The sequence below is a fragment of the Piliocolobus tephrosceles genome, chromosome 13, assembly GCF_002776525.5.
Source record: "Piliocolobus tephrosceles isolate RC106 chromosome 13, ASM277652v3, whole genome shotgun sequence".
Classification (NCBI taxonomy): domain Eukaryota; kingdom Metazoa; phylum Chordata; class Mammalia; order Primates; family Cercopithecidae; genus Piliocolobus; species Piliocolobus tephrosceles.
The window spans coordinates 18,327,570-18,349,044 of record NC_045446.1 but is presented as its reverse complement, the minus strand read 5'-3'; the positions used below and the strand labels follow the sequence as shown (position 1 = coordinate 18,349,044).

General features: G+C 58.4%; 1 protein-coding gene across 11 annotated transcripts in view; it reads left to right on the top strand.

Moving 5' to 3' along the window:
• DGKZ (diacylglycerol kinase zeta) overlaps window positions 1–21,475 on the top strand; it is a 53,471-nt gene that overhangs the window by 30,261 nt on the left and 1,735 nt on the right. Inside the window, exons 1-28 of one of the 11 annotated variants that reach the window (XM_023215734.2) lie at window positions 3,570–4,515; window positions 8,962–9,708; window positions 10,015–10,123; window positions 10,375–10,470; window positions 10,731–10,805; window positions 12,237–12,293; window positions 12,691–12,759; window positions 14,043–14,114; window positions 14,217–14,333; window positions 14,434–14,505; window positions 14,803–14,898; window positions 15,150–15,232; window positions 15,339–15,399; window positions 15,493–15,606; window positions 15,683–15,823; window positions 16,840–16,918; window positions 17,069–17,124; window positions 17,270–17,332; window positions 17,432–17,505; window positions 17,602–17,713; window positions 18,084–18,283; window positions 18,502–18,602; window positions 18,717–18,796; window positions 18,979–19,048; window positions 19,175–19,215; window positions 19,722–19,861; window positions 20,857–20,888; window positions 21,114–21,157. In XM_023215734.2, coding sequence (XP_023071502.1) covers window positions 8,975–9,708; window positions 10,015–10,123; window positions 10,375–10,470; window positions 10,731–10,805; window positions 12,237–12,293; window positions 12,691–12,759; window positions 14,043–14,114; window positions 14,217–14,333; window positions 14,434–14,505; window positions 14,803–14,898; window positions 15,150–15,232; window positions 15,339–15,399; window positions 15,493–15,606; window positions 15,683–15,823; window positions 16,840–16,918; window positions 17,069–17,124; window positions 17,270–17,332; window positions 17,432–17,505; window positions 17,602–17,713; window positions 18,084–18,283; window positions 18,502–18,602; window positions 18,717–18,796; window positions 18,979–19,048; window positions 19,175–19,215; window positions 19,722–19,861; window positions 20,857–20,888; window positions 21,114–21,157 — 2,988 coding nt within the window. In that variant the 5' untranslated portion in view covers window positions 3,570–4,515; window positions 8,962–8,974. Of the gene's footprint in view, window positions 1–3,569; window positions 5,460–7,636; window positions 9,709–10,014; window positions 10,124–10,374; window positions 10,471–10,727; window positions 10,806–12,236; window positions 12,294–12,690; window positions 12,760–14,042; window positions 14,115–14,216; window positions 14,334–14,433; window positions 14,506–14,802; window positions 14,899–15,149; window positions 15,233–15,338; window positions 15,400–15,492; window positions 15,607–15,682; window positions 15,824–16,839; window positions 16,919–17,068; window positions 17,125–17,269; window positions 17,333–17,431; window positions 17,506–17,601; window positions 17,714–18,083; window positions 18,284–18,501; window positions 18,603–18,716; window positions 18,797–18,978; window positions 19,049–19,174; window positions 19,216–19,721; window positions 19,862–20,856; window positions 20,889–21,113; window positions 21,158–21,475 lie in introns of those variants that run through there. The other 10 variants (XM_023215733.2, XM_023215732.3, XM_023215738.3 and 7 more) reach the window with 10 other exon arrangements.

The window sequence follows — 21,475 nt, the reverse complement described above, 5'->3', positions numbered from 1 at the left end:
GGAATCTAAAATAAAAGTTGAAATCTTTTTTTAAATAGGTGAAGATCGGCCGGGCGCGGTGGCTCAAGCCTGTAATCCCAGCACTTTGGGAGGCCGAGAAGGGCGGATCACGAGGTCAGGAGATCGAGACCATCCTGGCTAACACGGTGAAACCCCGTCTCTACTAAAAAATACAAAAAACTAGCCGGGCGAGGTGGTGGGCGCCTGTAGTTCCAGCTACTCGGGAGGCTGAGGCAGGAGAATGGCGTAAACCCGGGAGGCGGAGCTTGCAGTGAGCTGAGATCTGGCCACTGCACCCCAGCCTGGGCCACAGAGCCAGACTCCATCTCAAAAAAAAAAATAAATAAATAAATAAATAAAAGTAGTGAAGATCATTAATGTTACAAAGTCTAGACCCTTGCGTACCTATACCTTCTGATATTTTGCATGAAGGAATATGAAATATACATAAGGCACCTTTGCTGCAAACCAAACTGTGATGAGGAAAAGCTCTTACTCGGTGGAGTTGTAAGCTGTACTAGGTGCTGCTTTTAAGAACACCATTTGGGGTGGGGCACGGTGGCTCACACCTGTAATCCCAGCACTTTGGGAGGCCGAGGCAGGTGGATCACGAGGTCAGGAGATCGAGACCATCCTGGCTAACATGGTGAAACCCTGTCTCTACTTAAAAAAAATACAAAAAATTAGCCGGGCGTGGTGGCGGGCGCCTGTAGTCCCAGCTACTCGGGAGGCTGAGGCAGGAGAATGGAGTGAACCCAGGAGGCGGAACTTGCAGTGAGCCGAAATAGTGCCACTGCACTCCAGCCTGGGCGACAGAGCGAGACTCCGCCAAAAAAAAAAAAAAAAAAAAGAACACCATTTGTACTTGGACACCTGATAAACGAACTAGTCAGATATAGGTATTTGGTAGACATTTTCTCAAAAGTGAATGACATGAGTTTGTCACTTCCAAAACGGTATCACTATTTGTTGCCAGGCATGGGCCACCATGGCTCATATCTGTAATCCTATCACTTTGGGAGGCCGAGGCGGGAGGATCACTTGAGCCCAGGGGTTCAAGACCAGCTTGGGCAACACAGTGAGACCTCATCTCTATATTTATTTTTTAAAAATAAACAAATTAATATTTGTTGCCAATGATAGAATTTGAGCTTTTGAGCAAAAATGAGAATTTTGGAAACCTTTTTATTCATTTCCTAGAGCCTGACAGCTTCCTTGGACTTAAAATTTTTCTGATGAGATCAGTAGTAAAGTTGGTGTGATTTTTGGTATTATATAATAACATGTGGGCCAGGGGTGGAGGCTCACACCTGTAATCCCAACACTTTGGAAGGCTGAGGCAGGCAGCACCTGAGGTCAGGAGTTTGAGAGCAGCCTGGCCAACGTGGTGAAACCCCGTCTCTACTAAAAATACAAAAATTAGCTGGATGTGATGGCACACACCTGTAATCCCAGCAATCCAGGAGACTGAGGCAGGAGAATCGCTTGAACCTGGGAGGAGGTTGCAGTGAGCTGAGATCGCAACATCGCACTCCAGCCTGGGCGACAGAGCAAGACTCTGTCTCAAAAAAATAATAATAAAATAAAATAAGGCCAGGCGCGGTGGTTCACGCCTGTAATCCCAGCACTTTAGGAGGCCGAGGCGGGCGGATCACGAGGTCAGGAGTTCGAGGTCAGCCTGGATAACATGGTGAAACCCCGTTTCTACTAAAAATTAAAAAAAAAAAAAAAAAATTGGCCGGGCGCGGTGGCTCAAGCCTGTAATCCCAGCACTTTGGGAGGCCGAGACGGGCGGATCACGAGGTCAGGAGATCGAGACCATCCTGGCTAACACGGTGAAACCCCGTCTCTACTAAAAATACAAAAAAACTAGCCGGGCGAGGTGGCGGGCGCCTGTAGTCCCAGCTACTCCGGAGGCTGAGGCAGGAGAATGGCATAAACCCAGGAGGCAGAGCTTGCAGTGAGCTGAGATCCGGCCACTGCACTCCAGTCCGGGCGACAGAGCGAGACTCCGCCTCAATAAAAGTTAAAAAAAAAAAAAAATTAGCCAAGTGTGGTGGCCCATGCCTGTAATCCCAGCTACTCGGGAGGCTGAGACAGGAGAATCAATTGAGCCCGGGAGACTGAGGTTGCAGTGAGCTGAGACTGCGCCATTGCACTCCAGCCTGGGCAACAAGAGCCAGACTCCATCTCAAAAAATAAAAATAAAAAATAAAATAAAACAAAATGTGTCACCATTTGGAAGATCTGCATAACTCAGTAAATCGGTAACATCAGATTTTGTAACATCAAGCACCAGTGGCCAGTGGCCAGTGTGACCAGTGCTGGATGTTACAAAATCCAAAATGCAAGGTAGTCCAGTGAAAAGTTCATTGACATGGTTTTATATTTATTTATTTATTTATTTATTTAGAGACAGTCTCGCTCTGTGGCCCAGGCTGGAGTGCAATGGCGTGATCTCGGCTCACTGCAGCCTCCGCCTCCCAGGTTCAAGCGATTCTCCTGCCTCAGCCTCCCAAGTTGCTGGGATTACAGGCACCTGCCACCACGCCCAACTAATTTTTTTTTTTTTGTATTAGAGACGGGATTTCGCCATGTTGGCCAGACTGGTCTCAAACTCCTGACTTCAGTCGATCTGCCTGCCTTGGCCTCCCAAAGTGCTGGGATTACAGGTGTGAACCACTGTGCCTGGCCTGATTGAGTTTTAGATTCCACATTGCTACTAACCTTTGAGAAACTATCATTTGTCATATTTTGGTGTAGTAGCAAAGAAAATCTATAATTACCTGGAAAGGCTGTTAAAGATATTCCTTCTTTTTGTAACTACATGTCTGTGTGAGGCAGAATTTTCTTCATATGCTTCAACCAAAACAACACGTCACAACAGATTGAATGCAGGAATAGACACGAGAATCCAGCTGCCTTCTATTAGGCCAGACATTAAAGAGATTTGCAAAAAATGTAAAATGATGCCACTCTTTTTGCTAACTTTTTTTAGAAAATTATTTATAAAAGTGTTGTTTATATTAACATGTAATGGGCTTATTGTTTTTAAGCTAATAAATATCTTAAGCATTTCTCAGTTTTAATATCTGATATGATACATATTAATAGCTGTCACCCCCTAAAACAAAACTCTTTTGGGATCTTCACCAATTTTGAGAGTGTAAAGGGGTCTGGGAGCTTTCAAGTAGCTGAGCACATGGAGGTTCCTGGTGGATGGTGTGCCCAGGGAGGGTGTGGAAGCGCCTTGTCCCTTCCCTCATTTAAAAAAAAAAAAAAAGGGCCAAGTGCGGTGGCTCATGCCTGTAATTCCAGCACTTTGGGAGGCCAAGGCGGGCAGATCATGAAGTCAGGAATTCGAGACCTGTCTGGCCAACATGGTGAAACCCCATCTCTACTAAAAATACAAAAATTAGCTGGGCGTGGTGGCAGGTGCCTGTAACCCCAACTACTCGGGAAGCTGGGGCAGGAGAATCATCTGAACCTGGGAGGCGGAGGTTGCAGTGAGCCGAGATGATGCCGTTGCACTGCAGCCTGGGTGAAAGGGCAAGACTCCATCTCAAAGGAAAAAAAAAAAAAGTTTAAAGAGGTCTTAGGATCAGGCAGTTGGACAGCTGCCACTCCCCAGACCCTAGGGCGCCATGGCAGGACTGGGAGCTGGGAGGGTGGCATTCTGGTCAGGATACATGTAACATGGACTGGTCTCTTCTGGGCATTCTTTAGCTTGGCAGAGCCAGAAGACGGGAAGCTGGAGTCCCAGCTCAACCAATTCTGAGTCATGGGCAGTCACAGGCTTCCACAAGCCTCGAGTGCCCCATCTATTCAGTGGGACAGTAACGCCGTCCACACAGGGAAAAAAAACAGCCTCCCGTCTGTAATGCTGGTGAAAAAGTACTTTGTAAGTTGTGAAACACGCCACAGATACTTATTTTTGTGGTTGTTTTGTCTGGAGCCGGCGTGATTAGCTTCCCCAGACCTCAGAAAACCTGTCCAGTGGGCGTCAGAAGGCATTAGGTGGCTAAATAGGGGGCATTAGTGGGGGGCCCCCTCCCTAAAACGGCCTGGCTCCCACTTCTCCCTCCCACTTCTCTCTCCTTAGACCTCGTTCCCAAGCTGAGGCGTGGGCTGGGCTGGGCGCCAGGTGGAAGGCAGGCCACTGGGCTGTCACCCAGCCTGACTCTGGGGACCTTGGGAAAAGGAGCTGGGAGGCATGCTCGTGCGCAGTGTGCCCGCCCGCCCACCCGCCGCCTGCTGCAGGGCCGGGAGCCGCCGCTGGGAGAGGAAGTGCGTTCGGTTACCAATCGGGTTATTTTCATAACGGCTGTCTCAGGCTGCGAGGAGGAGGGTGACAAGGGGGAGGGGGCAGAGGAACAGCCACGGCCGCTCGCTCTCCAAACTAGGACTTGCTCAGCAGAGGCCGCCAGCCCGGAGCTGGAGCCAGAGCCCGGCATTGGGGACCCCAGCTCCCTCCTGCTTGCCCCGCTCCCGCCTGCGCCCTGCCTTCCAGATCAGGTCAAAAGGGGCCCCCAGCCCCTCCTTGCCTTCTGCTTCCTCCCTCTGTATCTGGCTGGGTGGGTATGGGGAGGGTTGGATCCGGGTGGACCCAGGCCCCACCATCCCTAGGTGAGGGGCCTGCCCTGCCACGTTCCTGAGCTGATGGAAAATGGTCCCACCAAGCTCTTGCTGAGCCAGGGCAGACCCTGCCGAGTAAACACTCACTGGCCTGGTCGCCTTCTTACCGTCCAGCCTGGCCCACCTGCTCCCCGAGGTACATTTTGTTTGTTGTTTTTGACAGGATCCCTGTGGTGAGTCACAGCCTGGGAAGGGAGGACCCTGCCTCCCCAGCCCCTAGGCTGACTGGGGAGGGGCCGGCCTCCCTTCCAGCTTCCCCACCTCCTTCCCTCTGACCCAGGGACTGTGGGAGCAGAGCCAAGGGGGTTCTGGGGAGGCAGCTGCAGGCCCTTGCTCTGGGGCTGCTGGAGGTGGGGTCGCCATGCACCATGCCCAGCCTTCACGGAGCAGAAGGCGGACGAGGCCCTGCCCAGGGTGTGGAGTGGGCACTTTGGGTCAGTCCCATGGGGTGTCCTGTGAGAGCAGCTCAGGAGGCCAGGCCTGGTACCGGGTGCAGAGGGTGCATTCCTCACGACACGAGCAGATACCCAGGTGGCACCTGCGGCCGGCTCTGTTCCTCATGCGGTGGGTGGTGGCCACCCTGGACACTCCTGCTTCCCTTTCTGGGTTCCCGGCCTCACTGTGGGCAGACAAACCCCAGGAGGTGGCACAGTCACATGCTCTGGTGTCTGTGGTGGGTGTAGGCCCTGCCAGGCCCCTGCTGTCTGCCAGGTATCGCCAGGCACTCTCCCTCCGTCATCGCATCCAGACCTCCTTTATGCCAATCTTCTGAACCAGATGGTGTGAGCTCCATTTTGCGGATGAGAAAATTGAGGCTGAGAAAGGTTAGTAGATCAGCCTTAGGGTGGCAATGGCAGATTCAGGATGCCAGCGCCCTTGAAACTAGCATAAGGCGTGAGATGGCCTGGTCTCTGGAGGGTGGGTGTCCTGTCTGCTGCAGCAGTAGCCGGTGAAGCTCTCCGGCCTGCCCGCCCCCATGGCAGCCACTGCAGCTCGGCTGCCCACAGCTTCAGGCACTGTCTAGCAAGGGCGCACGGCCACACACCACTGGTCTTGCCTCCTGACTTCCTCTGTCCTTTCCCAGGCCCTGTCCTTGTCAGGCCCCAGAGCCGGAGGTTGATGGGGTCCCCTGAGTCCTTTCCCATCCTGTCCCCGTTGGTGTGTCAGGCTCCCCACCCGGAGACCGAGGGGCAGCCATTTTGCTGTGCTCTTGGTGTTGAAGCTCTCGGGGTGACCTTTGCACGTACTGTGTGGTGAGTTGGAGGTGACCAAGAGCACGAGGTGAGAAGACACTGTCACGCAGAGCTGTGCTATCGGAGAGGCTCAGGCCCAGGGTGGTTCCAACAAGGCCCAGGAGAAACCCCAGCAGAGATAGGAAGTGAGGAGTCAGGCTCTTGCTGACCAGGGACAGAGGTTTCTATGGAGACCAGAGGAACAGGAAGCACAGGCCTGCGGGGAGGGGCATGGGAGCACGGAGGCATGGGTGCCCAGCAGGAGAGCCTGTGGCAAAATAGCTCAGCCACTCTGACAGTCTCCCCAGACAGACAGGGCAACTGAGGCCCGTGAGGGGCCAACTTGCACACAGTCACATAGCACTGCCGGCCCTGCCCACCCCACTCTGCTGGGAGGGGCGGCACCATCGGCCACTGAGGAGACTCCTGGACAGATGTGGACCTGGGCTGCCTGGCAGTGTGTGGAGCTGGGCACCGCAGGACCACGTGCCAGCTGCCCTTGTCCCTCGAGGGGGTCCTGGTCCCTGTTGTCAGTGCAGGTTTGGGGCCGCAAGCTGGGCCCAGCCCTCACCGCCGCCCACGGTTGCAGCGGCACCTCCCCCACTGACTGTGGCCTTTTGTTTTCTGGGTGACACTAGCATCAGGCGGTGTGTCCGGGTGACTAATCTCCTCCAGGCTGGGCAGCTGTCACAGGGCGGCCTGACCAGGCGGGCGGGGAAAGCTGACACCCTGGGGAGGGCTGGCAGGCCAGTGCCTTGACGACAGGGGACAGTTGGGCCTTCAGGCTCCTCTTCCCTGACACAAAGTAGGTCCCAGGTCGGGAAGACCTGGGTTCAGGTCCCGACTCTGCCGCTGACTGGCCGTGGGACCGTGGCATGTTATTGGCCCTCTTGAAGCCTCAGTTTCTCTGTGTCTAGAATGGAGCTGTGGGTCCTGCCTACCTCACGGGGCTGTGGTGAGGATCACATGAGATGATAAAGTACTTAGCCCAGGGCCTGTCACATAGCAGGCGTTCGTTACTATTCCCTACCTGGTTCCCTTTCCTACCCCATCCCAGCCTCATGTTTCAGGAGGAAGGACCCTGCAACCCACCCCATTTCTGGGGCACAGGCTTTGCCATTAGGTAGACTTGGGCTCCACACTGACTGCCCGGGGACCCTAGGCAGGCCACCTCTGCGTCAACTTCCTCGTCGGGAACAGCGTGATGCAGTACCTATTCATTGGGGTTACGGTTGATGAAATGATCTCAGTGTTTGCCAGGGGCTTAGCACAGTGCCTGACACATAGGGGCTCAGTAAGTGGCAGCCGTGACACTGGTGATTTTGGGGGAGGCCCAGCGCTCTCCGCCCATGCCTGCCGTCCTGCCCTTGCAGCTCCCTCCTGCCCAGGCGGTCTGCTCTGAATGGGGCACATTTGGGGTCATAAGAGCACTGCCCTGACCTCCCTGTCATCTGAGGCAGCTGCAGACTCCAATAGGCAAGAGCTGAGCCGTGCAGAACTCTGCTTCCCTAGGCACCTCCACCGTGTCCGTCTCTTCCCTCAACACCCCTGCACCTGGCCTGAAGCTGCTCAAGACCTGCAGGGCAGTAGCAAATCAGGGTGTGGTGTATGGAAGGAGAAGGTGCTAGACGTGTGGCCTGGGCCTGACTCCTCCAACCCATCATCTCTGCCTTCATCCTCCCTCCTGTCCACAGTGCATCCAGGGCATCCACGGTGCACCATGCCTACCTCATGCCAGCCTTCAGGGGACCACAGGGCTTCTGTCAGCCCCAGAAAGCACTGTCCCAGGGCTGTGACTCTGACCTCTGTGATTGCCCAGGGCTAGGATGCATCCCCCACCAGTCTCTCCCCAGGACCAGGACAAGGACCAGGGCCCAGGAGATCACCTGCTGTGGGGCACAGGTAGCCTCAGGTACCTGGAGGCATTGCCACCCTGATCCATGCCAGGCAGGCTGCCCTTCCCCTAATGTTAGGAGAGGTGAGGGCACAGGAGCTCGATGCTGGCTGTGAAGAAGGGTAGACAGGGTGGAGGTGAGCTGGCAGAGGGAGCAGAGCATGAGTTCAGGATGGATCTGGGGAGACCAGGTCCAGGTGGGAGCTAGGATGATGCCCACAGCTCCTGCCTCCCTGCAGCATTTGAAATTGTGAGTATCCGAGCATCCAGCATCAGGGCCGCAGAAGAATGTCTAGTCACAGGCTCCCTCAGCAGCAGAATCAGAATGGTTTCCCAGCATCACCCAGCTTCACCCTGGGGTATCCATACTTTGTCCCTTCAGAAAGGTGAGACAGAGCAGTTGAGCACCAGAAAGTTCTTACCATCAGTGCCTCAGATGTACAGGCACGCACACACCCAGAATCCAGAAGGCTTTGCGTTTGGCCCAAGCCTATTGTCACGGCCCCCTGGGTGAAGGAAGACTGAGCAGCCCCTCCCCGGGGTGAGCTGGACAGCGACTCTGCAGTTCCCTGAGACCTAGTCTCCCCTGAGCTACACATTAGACCCTCTCCAGGAGTCACCTTCAGCCTGACCCCGAGGCTCGGGGCCAAGAGACTCTGGGGGTCCTGTCAGGACTGAGTTCCTTTGCAGAGAGCCTCATTTTGTTATAGCTTGGTTTGTGCCATATCCCGGGGGAGACACCTAACCTGCTCCCCCATGTTGGTGGCAAAACAAAGACCCAGCGAGTAGGAAGCCCTGCCCTGGGCCCCACCGTCCATCCAGACAGACCGACTCCCCATTTTCTTTTTGTTTTCTTTTCCATCAGCTTCCGGTGGGGCAGGTGGAGGCCTTTAGGCCAGGGCTCTGTGGATTCTGGTGCCTGGATGGGGGAAGAAGGGGTAGTCTGAAGCACCCACCTACCTACAACTCCAGGACTCCCTAGGGTGCAACGGGGGAGAGCGTCTGCTCCAACAGCTATAAACTTGGGCTCCCCTGAGCACCCTGGGGACCCTCACGTGGAGGTCAGAGGCTGCAGTGACCCCTGCCTCCCTCGGGGGTGCTTCCCTCCTCATGGGGCAGAGGCTGTGAATGGGCTCCCAGACGCAGGACAGACCATGGCCTGGTCCAGCTCCTGATGTCCCCGGTATCTGTGCCCAACAGCCACCCGCCTGCCATGGAGACTTTCTTTAGGAGACATTTCCAGTGGAAGGTGCCAGGCCCTGGAGAGGGGAAGCGGCGGCCCAGCGGTGTGGGGCTGCCCACGGGCAAGGCCCGGCGTCGTTCCCCTGCTGGGCAGGCCTCCTCCTCACTGGCACAGCGGCGCCGCTCCAGCGCCCAGCTCCAGGGCTGCCTCCTGAGCTGCGGGGTGAGGGCCCGGGGTTCCAGCCGCCGGCGCTCCAGCACTGTGCCCCCTTCCTGCAACCCCCGCTTCATCGTGGATAAGGTGCCCACTCCACAGCCTACCACTGTGGGGGCCCAACTTCTTGGCGCACCCCTGCTGTTGACCGGGCTTGTGGGCATGAATGAGGAGGAGGAGAAGGGTGTCCAGGAGGATGTGGCAGCCGGGGCGTGGAGCGCCGTCCAGCCAGGCACCAAGACACCAGGGCCATCCCCACCCCAGGGCGCCAGGCCGCTGTCGCCCCTGCCCGGCTACCTGCGCCGAGCCTCCTCCCACCTGCTCCCTGCGGATGCCGTGTATGACCACGCTCTCTGGGGCCTGCACGGCTACTATCGGCGCCTCAGCCAGCGGCGGCCCTCAGGCCAGCACCCTGGCCCTGGGGGCCGAAGAGCCTCAGGCACCACCGCCAGCACCGTGCTGCCCACCCATGTGCGCCCACTGTCCCGCAGGCGCCAGGTAGCCCTACGGCGCAAGGCGGCGGGACCCCAGGCCTGGAGCGCCCTGCTCGCGTAGGTATAGCTGTGGCCAGCAGGGCGAGTGGTGTGACCTCCTGTGGGTCTGGCCTGGGCTAGGGCCTTGAAGTTCTGCCTGGGTGAGGGTTCCCCACTTGGGAACACTCTGGGCAGTGCTCTGAAGACAGCGTACCCCAAAAGGCCATGTCTCCTGCAGGGAGCCTCTTAGTCTCTGGGGCTGCTGGGAGGCTCCTCCGCCCTCCCTGTTGCCGAGGTCATGGAGAGGGCAGAGGCCCCAGGAGGTGGGAGGAAGTAGGGTCAGCAAGTGCTCAGCCCCCTCCTCAGCTGTCTTCTCCTCTGTAGGAAAGCCATCACCAAGTCGGGCCTCCAGCACCTGGCCCCCGCTCCGCCCACCCCTGGGGCCCCGTGCAGCGAATCAGAGAGGCAGATTCGGAGCACAGTGGACTGGAGCGTGAGTGCCTGAACACCCATGGGTCCCAGCCCCGCTGGCTCTTGGCCAAGGTGCAGTTGGAGGGTGGAGGCACTCCAGGCAGCTGGAAGAGCCAAGCCTGGAAGGGTTGGGACAGTGGGGCAGACGGAACAGAGCAGGGCTGATCAGGGCGCTGGAGCGGGTTTGTCTTGGGAGAGGGCGGGTGGGCAGGGGCTGATGGGAGGGAGGGCTGGGTGGCCAGCATGCGCTGAGTAAGCCCATCCCATGGCTAGGAGTCAGCGACATATGGGGAGCACATCTGGTTCGAGACCAACGTGTCGGGGGACTTCTGCTACGTTGGGGAGCAGTACTGTGTAGCCAGGATGCTGGTGAGTGCTTGCTGGGGCACGCTGCCCCCTGCTGGTGGAGCCAATAGCCGCTGCCTTTTTCCAGGAAGGTGGGATCAAGCCCGCTCCCTAGCACCCCTGCTGTGGGTCGCCCCAGGATAGTGAGGGGTGCAGGGGCTTTGTCTGGACGCCAGGACTGGGGCTTCCCAGTGCACACAGAGGGCAGCTGTGCTGAGGCAGGCAGCCTCCGAGATAGACTTACCTGGTGCCTCAGGGGCCCTCTCTTTCCTGTCCTGCAGCAGAAGTCAGTGTCTCGAAGAAAGTGCGCAGCCTGCAAGATTGTGGTGCACACGCCCTGCATCGAGCAGCTGGAGAAGGTGGGTGGGTAGCTCAGCTTTGCCCGCCCCTGCCCTTTGGGTGCTGAGGCCCTTTCAGCACACCCACACACCCACACATTATACAAATATGGCCTGCCAGGAGCGACCCACCCCTCGGGGGTGAAAAGTCAAGGACCCTGGAGCCAAATGACTGTGTTCGAATCCTGGCTTCTCACTGATTAGCTGCTGTATCCCCACTGCCTGGAACAAACCTGGCAGCTAGTGGGTTCGTTGAATGTCACTCAATGGAATGAATTGACAAATGGTGGCCCTTGTACCATTTCCCATGTCCAAACTAGCGCTTAGAAGAGGCCATTGATTTGCTTCATTGACATTGAAGCTTCATAACTCAGCTGTGGCTGGGGGGATCCCCTACACCCCGCCTCTGTGGAGACCTTTCCCCAAGGGCCATTGTCCACTGTGCATTTGCATCTGGGGGCATGTCTGGGCACTGTGCTTCTAGAGGGAAGTAGAGGCAGCACTGGACAGGCGGGTCAAGGCCAGGGGCAGAAGGGTTCGCGTGGAGGGGCAGGGCTCCCCAGCCTGCAGAAACCCAGGCCAGCATACGAGAGAGACTGTAAGACTAGGAGTGGCTCAGGCAGGCTCACACGGGCTGCTTTCCCCAGCCCCTGAATTGTAAAGTGAGACTTCCTTATACCTCTAATAAGGCTGAAGTAGGGACAGTTATGGGAAAGGAAATAGAAATGCAGCCCCAAGCACTGTACGCTCATCATCTAAGGTGGAAATCGAGCTAGGGTTCCACAGATTAGCTAAAGGTCTCCAGGGGCCAGGCAGCTCAAGTCTGCATGCGAGAACCAGGCTGGCTGCATGTGCCCAGGTCGTGAGTGCCACAGGGCAAGGAAGAAAAGGATGCGGCCGAGCGCGGTGGCTCACACCCGTAATCCCAGCACTTTGGGAGGCCGAGGTAGGTGGATCACCCTGAGGTCAGGAGTTTGAGACCAGCCTGGCCAACATGGTGAAACCCCATCTCTACTAAAAATTACAAAAAGTAGCCAGGTGTGGTGGCGTACACCTGTAATCCCAGCTACTCGAGAGGTGTAGGTTGCAGTGAGCCGAGATTGCACCACTGCACTCCAGCCTGGGCGGCAGAGTGAGACTGTCTCAAAAAAAAGAGAACGATGAGCAAACATGGTCCCATGTTAGTTGGGGAGATGAACCCGAAGCTCCCAACCTCCCCCTCATCCTGGGTACTGGGTGGAAGAAGGAAAGATCCCTCTGGCTAGTGAGGAGGAGGCAGAGAGGCAGGAGGGCTTCTCACAGGAGGCGTCTCGTGTTTCAAGGACTCTCGGGATGATATGGGGGTATCCCCGCCTTTTGAGGATGACTCTGGGTTGTCCTGGAGGAAGTGACCATATACCTGACCCTGAAGGAAGGTTCTGACATTTTGGTGGTCACTGCTGTGTTTCACAGATAAATTTCCGCTGTAAGCCGTCCTTCCGTGAATCAGGCTCCAGGAACGTGCGCGAGGTAAGTGTCCAGGGTGCTCAGGGACAGGGCCACCCTAAGATTCTGGCATGGGCATCTCTGCAGTGCCTCCGGAGTGCCAGCAGGGGGCTCGGCTCCCTCTAGGCTGCTGCTCTCTGAGGTCTGAGTTCCGCCATGCAGGGGCCTAACTAGCGCTGCCTGCGGAGGGGGTGGCACAGCTTGTGCCTCTTGGTGCTTCCCAGCCTTCTCCGGCTCTCCTTTGACTCTGAGCCTCCCCTGGGCCATGAAGAGAGTCTTCAGCCCCTCCTCCACTCACGCGCAGGACTGCAGAGAGCTTCCTGCAGCCCCCACCTTTGATGTATTGAGCCACGTGGGCCATCCTTAGGGCTGTGCCCCCACCCACCCCTCACCTGGTGAAATTTCTCCACTTCTCCCCCAGCCAACCTTTGTACGGCACCACTGGGTACACAGACGACGCCAGGACGGCAAGTGTCGGCACTGTGGGAAGGTGAGAGGCCCTGCCCGAGGAAATCACCACCTGCACCTGTGGGCCTGAGCCCAGGCTGTGTGGCCAATGTGGCCTGCCCATCACTGATCGCACCCTGGCATGCAGAGTCCAGGGCTGACTCAGCCTGGCTGCAGTGCCTTCAGTCCCCAAGCACCCTGGCCTGCTCTTGGTCTCTGGGCTTAGCAGGAGAGCAGGGAGGAAAGTTTTCTTCCGACGTGGCACGCCTGGCCTGCTTTGAAGCTGCAAGTGGCCATTTGGAGAATCGTATAGACTTTACTCATTCGGTGACTCGGTGGATACTTGTGTGCCAAGCACCAAGCTGGGCAGCGGTTTCCCACCCTCCTGAGGACAGTGTGGCTTGAAGCCAGGCTTTCCAGGTGACCGCCTAACACAGTCCACAGTTGTTTGGTTCACTTACCTGTTTGCTTCTTGCCCGCCTCCCTCAGTAAGTGCAGGCTCTCAAAGATGGAGAGGCTCACTTCACTGATTCTCAGCGCCTGGCCCACTACAGGCCTTTCATAACAGCCTGTGGGATGAACAGGGAATGAATGTGATAGGTACTCGGAAGCAGCAGTACATTTCTTTAAGAGCACATGGGGGCCTGGTCAGGCCTCGGGGGTAGGAAGGAGGGAAAATGGGAGTGAGGCAGGAGTCAGCCTGCAGTATGCACACGGTGCTGTGCAGGTAACTGCAGGCAGTCAGGGGGCCCTGGCTAAGCAGTCCTGCTCTTCAGGCTTATTTTATATGTATATATTTTTTATTTTAAAAAACGTATTCAGACTGGGCATGGTGGCTCACGCCTGTAATCCCAGCACTTTGGGAGGCTGAGGCGGGAGGATCACCTGAGGTGATGGAGATTCAAGACCAGCCTCGCCAACGTGGTGAAACCCCATCTCTACTAAAAATAGAAAAAATTAGCCGGGCATAGTGGTGGGCGCCTGTAATCCCAGCCACCCAGGAGGCTGGGACGAGGGAATCGCTTGAACCTGGAAGGTGGAGGTCGTAGTGAGCTGAGATCATGCCACTGCACTCCAGCCTGGGCAACGAGCGAAACTCCATCTCAAAACAAAAAAAATGCGTTCAAAGCTGGGCATGGTGACACATGCCTGTTGTTCCCAGTTACTTGGGAGGCTGAGGCAGATTGCTTAAGCCTGGGAGTTTGAGACCAGCCTGGGAACATAGCGAGGCCCTGTGTCTGGGTGGATAGAGGTTGGCAGCAGGAGAGGGACTGGGTCTGCTGCTCCAGGCCTGCCCTGGTGCCCATCTGTCCTGTCTACCCTCAGGGATTCCAGCAGAAGTTCACCTTCCACAGCAAGGAGATTGTGGCCATCAGCTGCTCATGGTGCAAGCAGGCAGTGAGTGGTGCCCCTGCCCCCAGGGCCACGCCCTGCACTGCTGGGTTTGGGTCCCTGAGTCCGAACACGGTCCCGCTGAGCCCCACCCCTCACTCTCCTCAGTACCACAGCAAGGTCTCCTGCTTCATGCTGCAGCAGATTGAGGAGCCGTGCTCTCTGGGGGTCCACGCGGCCGTGGTCATCCCGCCCACCTGGATCCTCCGCGCGCGGAGGCCCCAGGTGAGTACTTCCTGCATCCTTGATGCCCCCCACGCACTTGGGGTCTGCCAGCCACCCCAGCCTGCCCACCTTGTCACCAACGCCCCTGCTTCCCTTGCAGAATACCCTGAAAGCAAGCAAGAAGAAGAAGAGGGCATCCTTCAAGAGGAAGTCCAGCAAGAAAGGGCCTGAGGTCAGTCCCAGGCTGGGTAGAGGCTGCAGGGGAGCCGGAGAGAGGGGTCTTGCTCAGGGTACAGACCTTCCACCCCCGGCTAATGCTGCCAGCTGGCAGGGGTCCGTGTGGGCTCTGGGGCCTCTGAGGAGGGCAGGATTAGATGCCAGTTTCTGCTCTGTGGCCTGGTAAGATCTGGCCCAGAGGTGGTACATGAGGGTACAGAAGGGGGGACAGAGTCCCCAGGGGGCCTGCTAAGGATGATGGTAGGGTGTCCTGGACAGGAAGGAGCTTACAGGCTCTTGCCTTGTCTCCCAGGAGGGCCGCTGGAGACCCTTCATCATCAGACCCACCCCCTCCCCGCTCATGAAGCCCCTGCTGGTGTTTGTGAACCCCAAGAGTGGGGGCAACCAGGTAAACGTGGCCTTGCCTCTCAGCTGAGGGCTCGGGCGGGGATTGGGGTCCAGCCTGTCTGCCAGCAGCTATTCCCAGAGCCCGTTCTGGCTTCTGCCCGAATCCCTCTTTCCCAGAGATACTGAGAAAATCCTGTCCTTTCTCCACCCCTCACCCCTTATTGGCCCTGGTTCCCACAGTCACACCCCTCTCCCTGTGCTTCTCCCACTTCATCCCACCACTGCCTGACTCTCGGCTCTCATCCCATCCAGGGTGCAAAGATCATCCAGTCTTTCCTCTGGTATCTCAATCCCCGACAAGTCTTCGACCTGAGCCAGGGAGGGCCCAAGGAGGCGTAAGTACTTGCCAAGGTTTTGTGGGGGACGTGGGGGGAAACTTGCCTCACTCCTGGGGTACAGCACACATCCCCTGACCCCACTGCCATCTTCCCATGAGCCCAGGCTGGAGATGTACCGCAAAGTGCACAACCTGCGGATCCTGGCGTGCGGGGGCGATGGCACGGTGAGCTCCCTGCATGGGCCAGCCGAGCACCAGGGCTGGGCTTGAAGCCGGGATCCCTGTGGGCCTGACCTGCCTCTGCTCTCCCTCCCCAAGGTGGGCTGGATCCTCTCCACCCTGGACCAGCTACGCCTGAAGCCGCCGCCCCCTGTTGCCATCCTGCCCCTGGGTACTGGCAACGACTTGGCCCGAACCCTCAACTGGGGTGGGGTAAGCACCCATAGGAGGGGGGTGCAGCTGGGGCCTCTCCAGCCACAGAGGGCTCAGTCCCTGCCTCCTCCCCCAGGGCTACACAGATGAGCCTGTGTCCAAGATCCTCTCCCACGTGGAGGAGGGGAACGTGGTACAGCTGGACCGCTGGGACCTCCACGCCGAGCCCAACCCCGAGGCAGGGCCTGAGGACCGAGATGAAGGCGCCACCGACCGGGTAAGTTGGCCAGGGTGGGGCGGGGCAGGGCAGGGCGGGCCACTGGGGACTGGGTCCCACTTTCCCACTTGCTGGTTCTGGGATCTTGGGCACGTCTCTTCATTTCTCCAGTTTCCACTTCTTCCTTGTACGATGGGAATAATAGTACTTGCTTGCCTCACAAGATACTGTTTTTTTTTTTTTTTTTTTTTTTGAGGCTGAGTCTTGCTCTGTCGCCCAGGCTAGAGTGCAGTGGTACAATCTCAGCTCACTGCAACCTCTGCCTCCCAGGTTCAAGCAATTCTCCTGTCTCAGCCTCTTGAGTAGCTGGGATTTACAGGCATGTGCCAACACACCTGGCTAATTTTCTTTTTCTTTTTCCTTTTTTTATTTTTTTGAGACAGAGTCTCAATGTCACTCAGGCTGGAGTGCAGCGATGCAGTCTTGGCTCACTGCAACCTCCACCTCCCAGGCTCAAGCTATTCTCCTGCGTCAGCCTCCTGAGTAGCTGGGACTACAGGCACCTGCCACCACACCTGGCTAATTTTTGTATTTTTAGTAGAGATGGGGTCTCACCATGTTGGTCAGGCTGTTTTTGAACTCCTGACCTCAGGTGATCCATCTGCCTCGGCCTCCCACAGTGCTGGGATTACAGGCGTGAGCCACCGTGCCTGGCCAGAAGATGCTGCTTTATTCCACAAACATGCACGGAGCGCGTGCTACCTGCCAGGCATTACTCTCAGCAGTGAGCAAAACCAAGCTCCACTGTCGTGTTCCACATGGCATGTGAGGAAGAAGTGTTCGGGGAGCTGACAGGGAAGAGATGCTGCCCGGCATGCAGGGAAATCCCCCAGGAGCCGCCAGGCAGAGGAGGGCTGCGCCTGACGGCGGGTGAGCTGGGCTGAGCCCTGGCAGACACTGCTGACCAGGGAAGGCCTGTGAACAGATGGGCTGAGCTGGCTCGGCCACACGAGGCCCCTGGAGTGGGGACATCTGTGAGGCCCAGCCCTCATTTTGGTCCCTTGACCTTTTTCCAGTTGCCCCTGGATGTCTTCAACAACTACTTCAGCCTGGGCTTTGACGCCCATGTCACCCTGGAGTTCCACGAGTCTCGAGGTGGGCAGCCTCCCACTGAGGCCAGGGCAGGGTGGGCACAGGAGGGTCAGACCCTGCTACTGCCAGTGAAGGCATCCATCCCAGCCCTCCCCCAACCCCACCTGGGCAGGCTGGGGTGACTCACTGGCCCCCCTGCTTGTCTCCACCCAGAGGCCAACCCAGAGAAATTCAACAGCCGCTTTCGGAATAAGATGTTCTACGCTGGGGTGAGTGGGTCTGCGGCCCCGCCTGTGCCCACCTCTTCTGCCACCCGAGCCCCTGCCCACCTGTGTCCACCAGGCCCCAGGAGCCCTGCCGGTGCTGGTAAGGAAAGATCTCTGCCAGCAGATGGTGACGCTCTGTCTCCCACAGACAGCCTTCTCCGACTTCCTGATGGGCAGCTCCAAGGACCTGGCCAAGCACATCCGAGTGGTGGTGAGTGGGGCCAGGCTGCCGCGGGTAGGTGGGTCGGAAGGGAGGGAGGCCACCTGGCATAGGCACCTCAACACCCTCCCCGCCCCCGCCCGCCTCTAGTGTGATGGAACAGACTTGACTCCTAAGATCCAGGACCTGAAACCCCAGTGTGTTGTTTTCCTGAACATCCCCAGGTGAGGAGGGGCCTCCTGGGGTGGGGGAATGGGGCCCTGCTGGCCTCTCCTGTAGAGACTGTGTTGTGAGGCCCGTGTCATCGCCCGCCCATGCAGGTACTGTGCAGGCACCATGCCCTGGGGCCACCCTGGGGAGCACCACGACTTTGAGCCCCAGCGGCATGACGACGGCTACCTCGAGGTCATTGGCTTCACCATGACGTCCTTGGTGAGTGGGCGCTGGGCCCATGGTGCCTGGGAGCGCAGCCCAGAGGCGGAAGGGGTCATCCACACTCGCCTCCTAGTTCATCCTCACCTTCCTTCGTCTCGTTCCTCTGGCTCGAGAGCGGCACCCACGCCCTCTCCTCGCTGTGCCTCGGGATACCTTCGCTCCCCACTCTGACTGACGAGTCACCCTCATTGCCTCTGCCCCCTCCCCTCCCTCCTCACCTGGGGTCTTGCCCTCCCCTCTGCCCTCTGACCAGGGGTCACTCTCACCTTTGTTCTCTGGCTAGAGCTTCTGCTTCGGAAGGAGCAGAGCCTGGGGCCCGACACCCCCAGCCCTGGTGCCATCTGACCCGAGCTTCCTGTGTCCACAGGCTGCGCTGCAGGTGGGCGGGCATGGCGAGCGGCTCACACAGTGCCGTGAGGTGGTGCTCACCACGTCCAAGGCCATCCCGGTGCAGGTGGACGGCGAGCCCTGCAAGCTTGCAGCCTCACGCATCCGCATTGCCCTGCGCAACCAGGCCACCATGGTGCAGAAAGCCAAGCGGCGGAGCGCCGCCCCCCTGCACAGCGAGTACGTGCCACCCCGCCACGTGCCCTGGGCGCCGAGGCCAGAGCCTGCCCTCTCTGGGCCTTGGTTTCCCCATCTGTAAAAGGGGCTGACTGTCCCTCTGCCCTAGGGGTGTTGGAGTGGGGCGGGACCTTCTCTCGGCACGTGGTTTGGTGCCAGGCCGAGGGTGGCAACGAGGCAGGGCCCTTGCTGAGCCCCCGCTTGCCGGCCCTGCCCGACAGCCAGCAGCCGGTGCCTGAGCAGCTGCGCATCCAGGTGAGTCGCGTCAGCATGCACGACTACGAGGCCTTGCACTACGACAAGGAGCAGCTCAAGGAGGCCTGTGAGTGCGGTGGGGTGGTCTGGCAGGGTGGCCAGGAGGGGCTGAGGCAGCCGGGGCCCCCTTGGGCAGGGCTGTGGGATGCGGCCAGCTGCTGACAGGTGCTCCGTCCTCCAGCCGTGCCGCTGGGCACTGTGGTGGTCCCAGGAGACAGTGACCTAGAGCTCTGCCGCGCCCACATCGAAAGACTGCAGCAGGTAAGGGGTGGGGGCTCCCCCAGGTGCCCACCAAGAGGGTGGCAAGAAGTGAAGACATGCCTCTTCCTCCCGCAGCGAGCTCGCCCTGCAGAGCCTCCTCTGTGCTGGTTACCCCTACTCCAAGTTCCCTTCCCTCCCTGGCCCGCACTCTATCCCAGCCTGGCCTTTTCTTCTCTCAACAGGAGCCCGATGGTGCTGGAGCCAAGTCCCCGACATGCCAGAAACTGTCCCCCAAGTGGTGCTTCCTGGACGGTGAGTCTACTCCCAGAGTGCCAGGCTGTTTCCTGTCCCCTCCCTAGGGGAACCCAGGTGGGGGCAGCAGAGGACCTGGGCCTGGACATGGCACTCCCTGATCCTCAGCTGCCCTCTCTCCCACAGCCACCACTGCCAGCCGCTTCTACAGGATCGACCGAGCCCAGGTGAGCGATTGCAGGCCTGCTCCAGGCACAGCTGGTTCCGGGCCCCAGGGTCGCCTCTCCTGGGATGCCTTCCCTGTGAGCTCCCTTGATGGGCTCCGCTCTGTCCTCATGCCTCTGAGGGCTTTCACACTTGTGTGTGCACAGACGGGGTTGCGGCCCCGCCCTCCACACTGGAGAGTACAGTGTGGTGCCAGCCAGAAAGGCAGCCGGGTACCTAGCAAAGGCTTGCTGGGTGGGCAGGAGGGCCTGGAAGCGCAGAGCCATCTAGGGAGACATAGAAGCAAAGGCACTCTGGCCAGGTGCCAGCTCAATGGTAAAGGCTGGGCAGTCGGAGGAGGCATCAGGAACGGGAAGGAGTGGGAGAGGGAGAGGCAGGGCCCCTTCCCTGGCCACCTCCTTTCGGTGTTTGTGCTCACAGCAGAGGCTTCTGCAGGTCTGCCAGCCTTGCTGCCCCTCGGCCCCCACCGTCAGGTGCCCTGACCTCCTGCCCTGACCTCCCCCCACAGGAGCACCTCAACTATGTGACTGAGATCGCACAGGATGAGATTTATATCCTGGACCCTGAGCTGCTGGGGGCATCGGCCCGGCCTGACCTCCCCACCCCCACTTCCCCTGTCCCCACCTCACCCTGCTCACCCACTGTCCGGTGAGTCCTGGTGTCCTGTTCCGCCAGCCCCTGGCTTTCAGTCCCACCTGTAAGCCGATGACTCCGGAATCCCTGCTTCCAGCCCCTCCACCAGTTGACTAAATGGTGTCAACCTGAACCTGGCCAAAGCCCACCTGACGCCTTCCGCCCTGCAGTTCCCTAGGGAAGCAGCCTCACGTCCACCTGGGCTCCCTCCCTGACTTCTGCCTCTCCTGGACCTCATCCTTCAGCCAGTCCTGGCGGCCCCCTGCCCCACCACCTGAGCAGTCCCCCCAGTCCCCACTGCCACCAGCCTGTCTGGCACCAGGGCTGCCATGCCACACCCTGGCCCTCAGCTCTTATATCACTGCAGCCATTCGTGCCCTCCCACTCCCATCTCCACACCACGGTCAACTGAAAATGCAGAGCATACCAGGCCATTCCCCTACCTAGAAGCTTCTTTCTCAGCATCCCTTTGAACTCAGGTTCTCCCCAGGCCCCCGGTCATTGCACTGGGCTCCCAGCCCCCTCCCTGCATTCACCTCCACGGTCCTGCCTCACTCTCTTCTCTTGGTTCTTTGAGGCCTCAGGTTTTTGCCACCACTGGACTTCTGTCATCACTGCCTCCAGCTCTTCCCCCATCTTTCCAGGGCTCCCCCACCCCCATCCCACTCGAATCTCAGCTTGGCGGTTTCCTCCTTGGAGAGGTTACTCCTAGGACCCCTTCTGCAGGGGTGCCACACCACCTGTTCTGAATTCTTCAGAGCACACCTGCTCTCAGAACTCCTTATTTATTTGACTTGTTTGCATCCCTGAACTAGAATGTAAGCTCCGTGAGGGCAAGGGCTTCCTCTGCCTCGTTTCCCTGCTGTATCCCCAGTACCCGGAATAGTGCTTGGTGTGTAGCAGGCACTCAATAAACAGTGGAAAGGATGAAGACGCCCCCAGTTGGGCTGGGGAGGGTGACCAGCTGGCCTGTGCCGTAGCTGGTCACAGCACATCGTGCTCTGTTGCAGGTCACTGCAAGGGGATGCCGCACCCCCTGAAGGTGAGGCCTCTCCCTCTGGGGCCCCTCCTTTCTGCCTGGTTGGGGGCAGGAGACTCAGTGCGGTGGGGATAGGGCCCAGACACAGCCTTACACAAACAGCCTTTGAGCTTCACACACCAACCCAGCCCTGGGCGCACATGCCCGACAGGCACAGTCCTGTCCACTGAAACACCAAGCCAAGCCCAGGCCCCCGACTGCAGAGTAACGGGCAGGTGTTCCGTGCAGGTGAAGAGCTGATTGAGGCTGCCAAGAGGAACGACTTCTGTAAGGTACTAGCTCCAGACTCCAGTTCCTTCCCCCAGCAGCTCCCTCAGGTCCTGGGGAGCAAGGCCTCTGGGTTGAGCCAAGAGCTGACCTGCTCAGGTGCTGTCATCTGTCATCCTCTGGCCCTCTGTGGGATATCCAGTGATTCTCTCATTCCACCTCGCCATGTCTCTGTCTAGGCCACAATAGATGGCTCCTAGTAGGGGCTTCCTAGCTCAGTCCACCCGTCCCTGGTGCTTAGAAAGGAGCAGGACAGAGGAAGCACTGCTCCAGGGCTTGGTCACCAATGCTGCCAGGGAGCCCACAGGCTGTGGGGTGAGAGG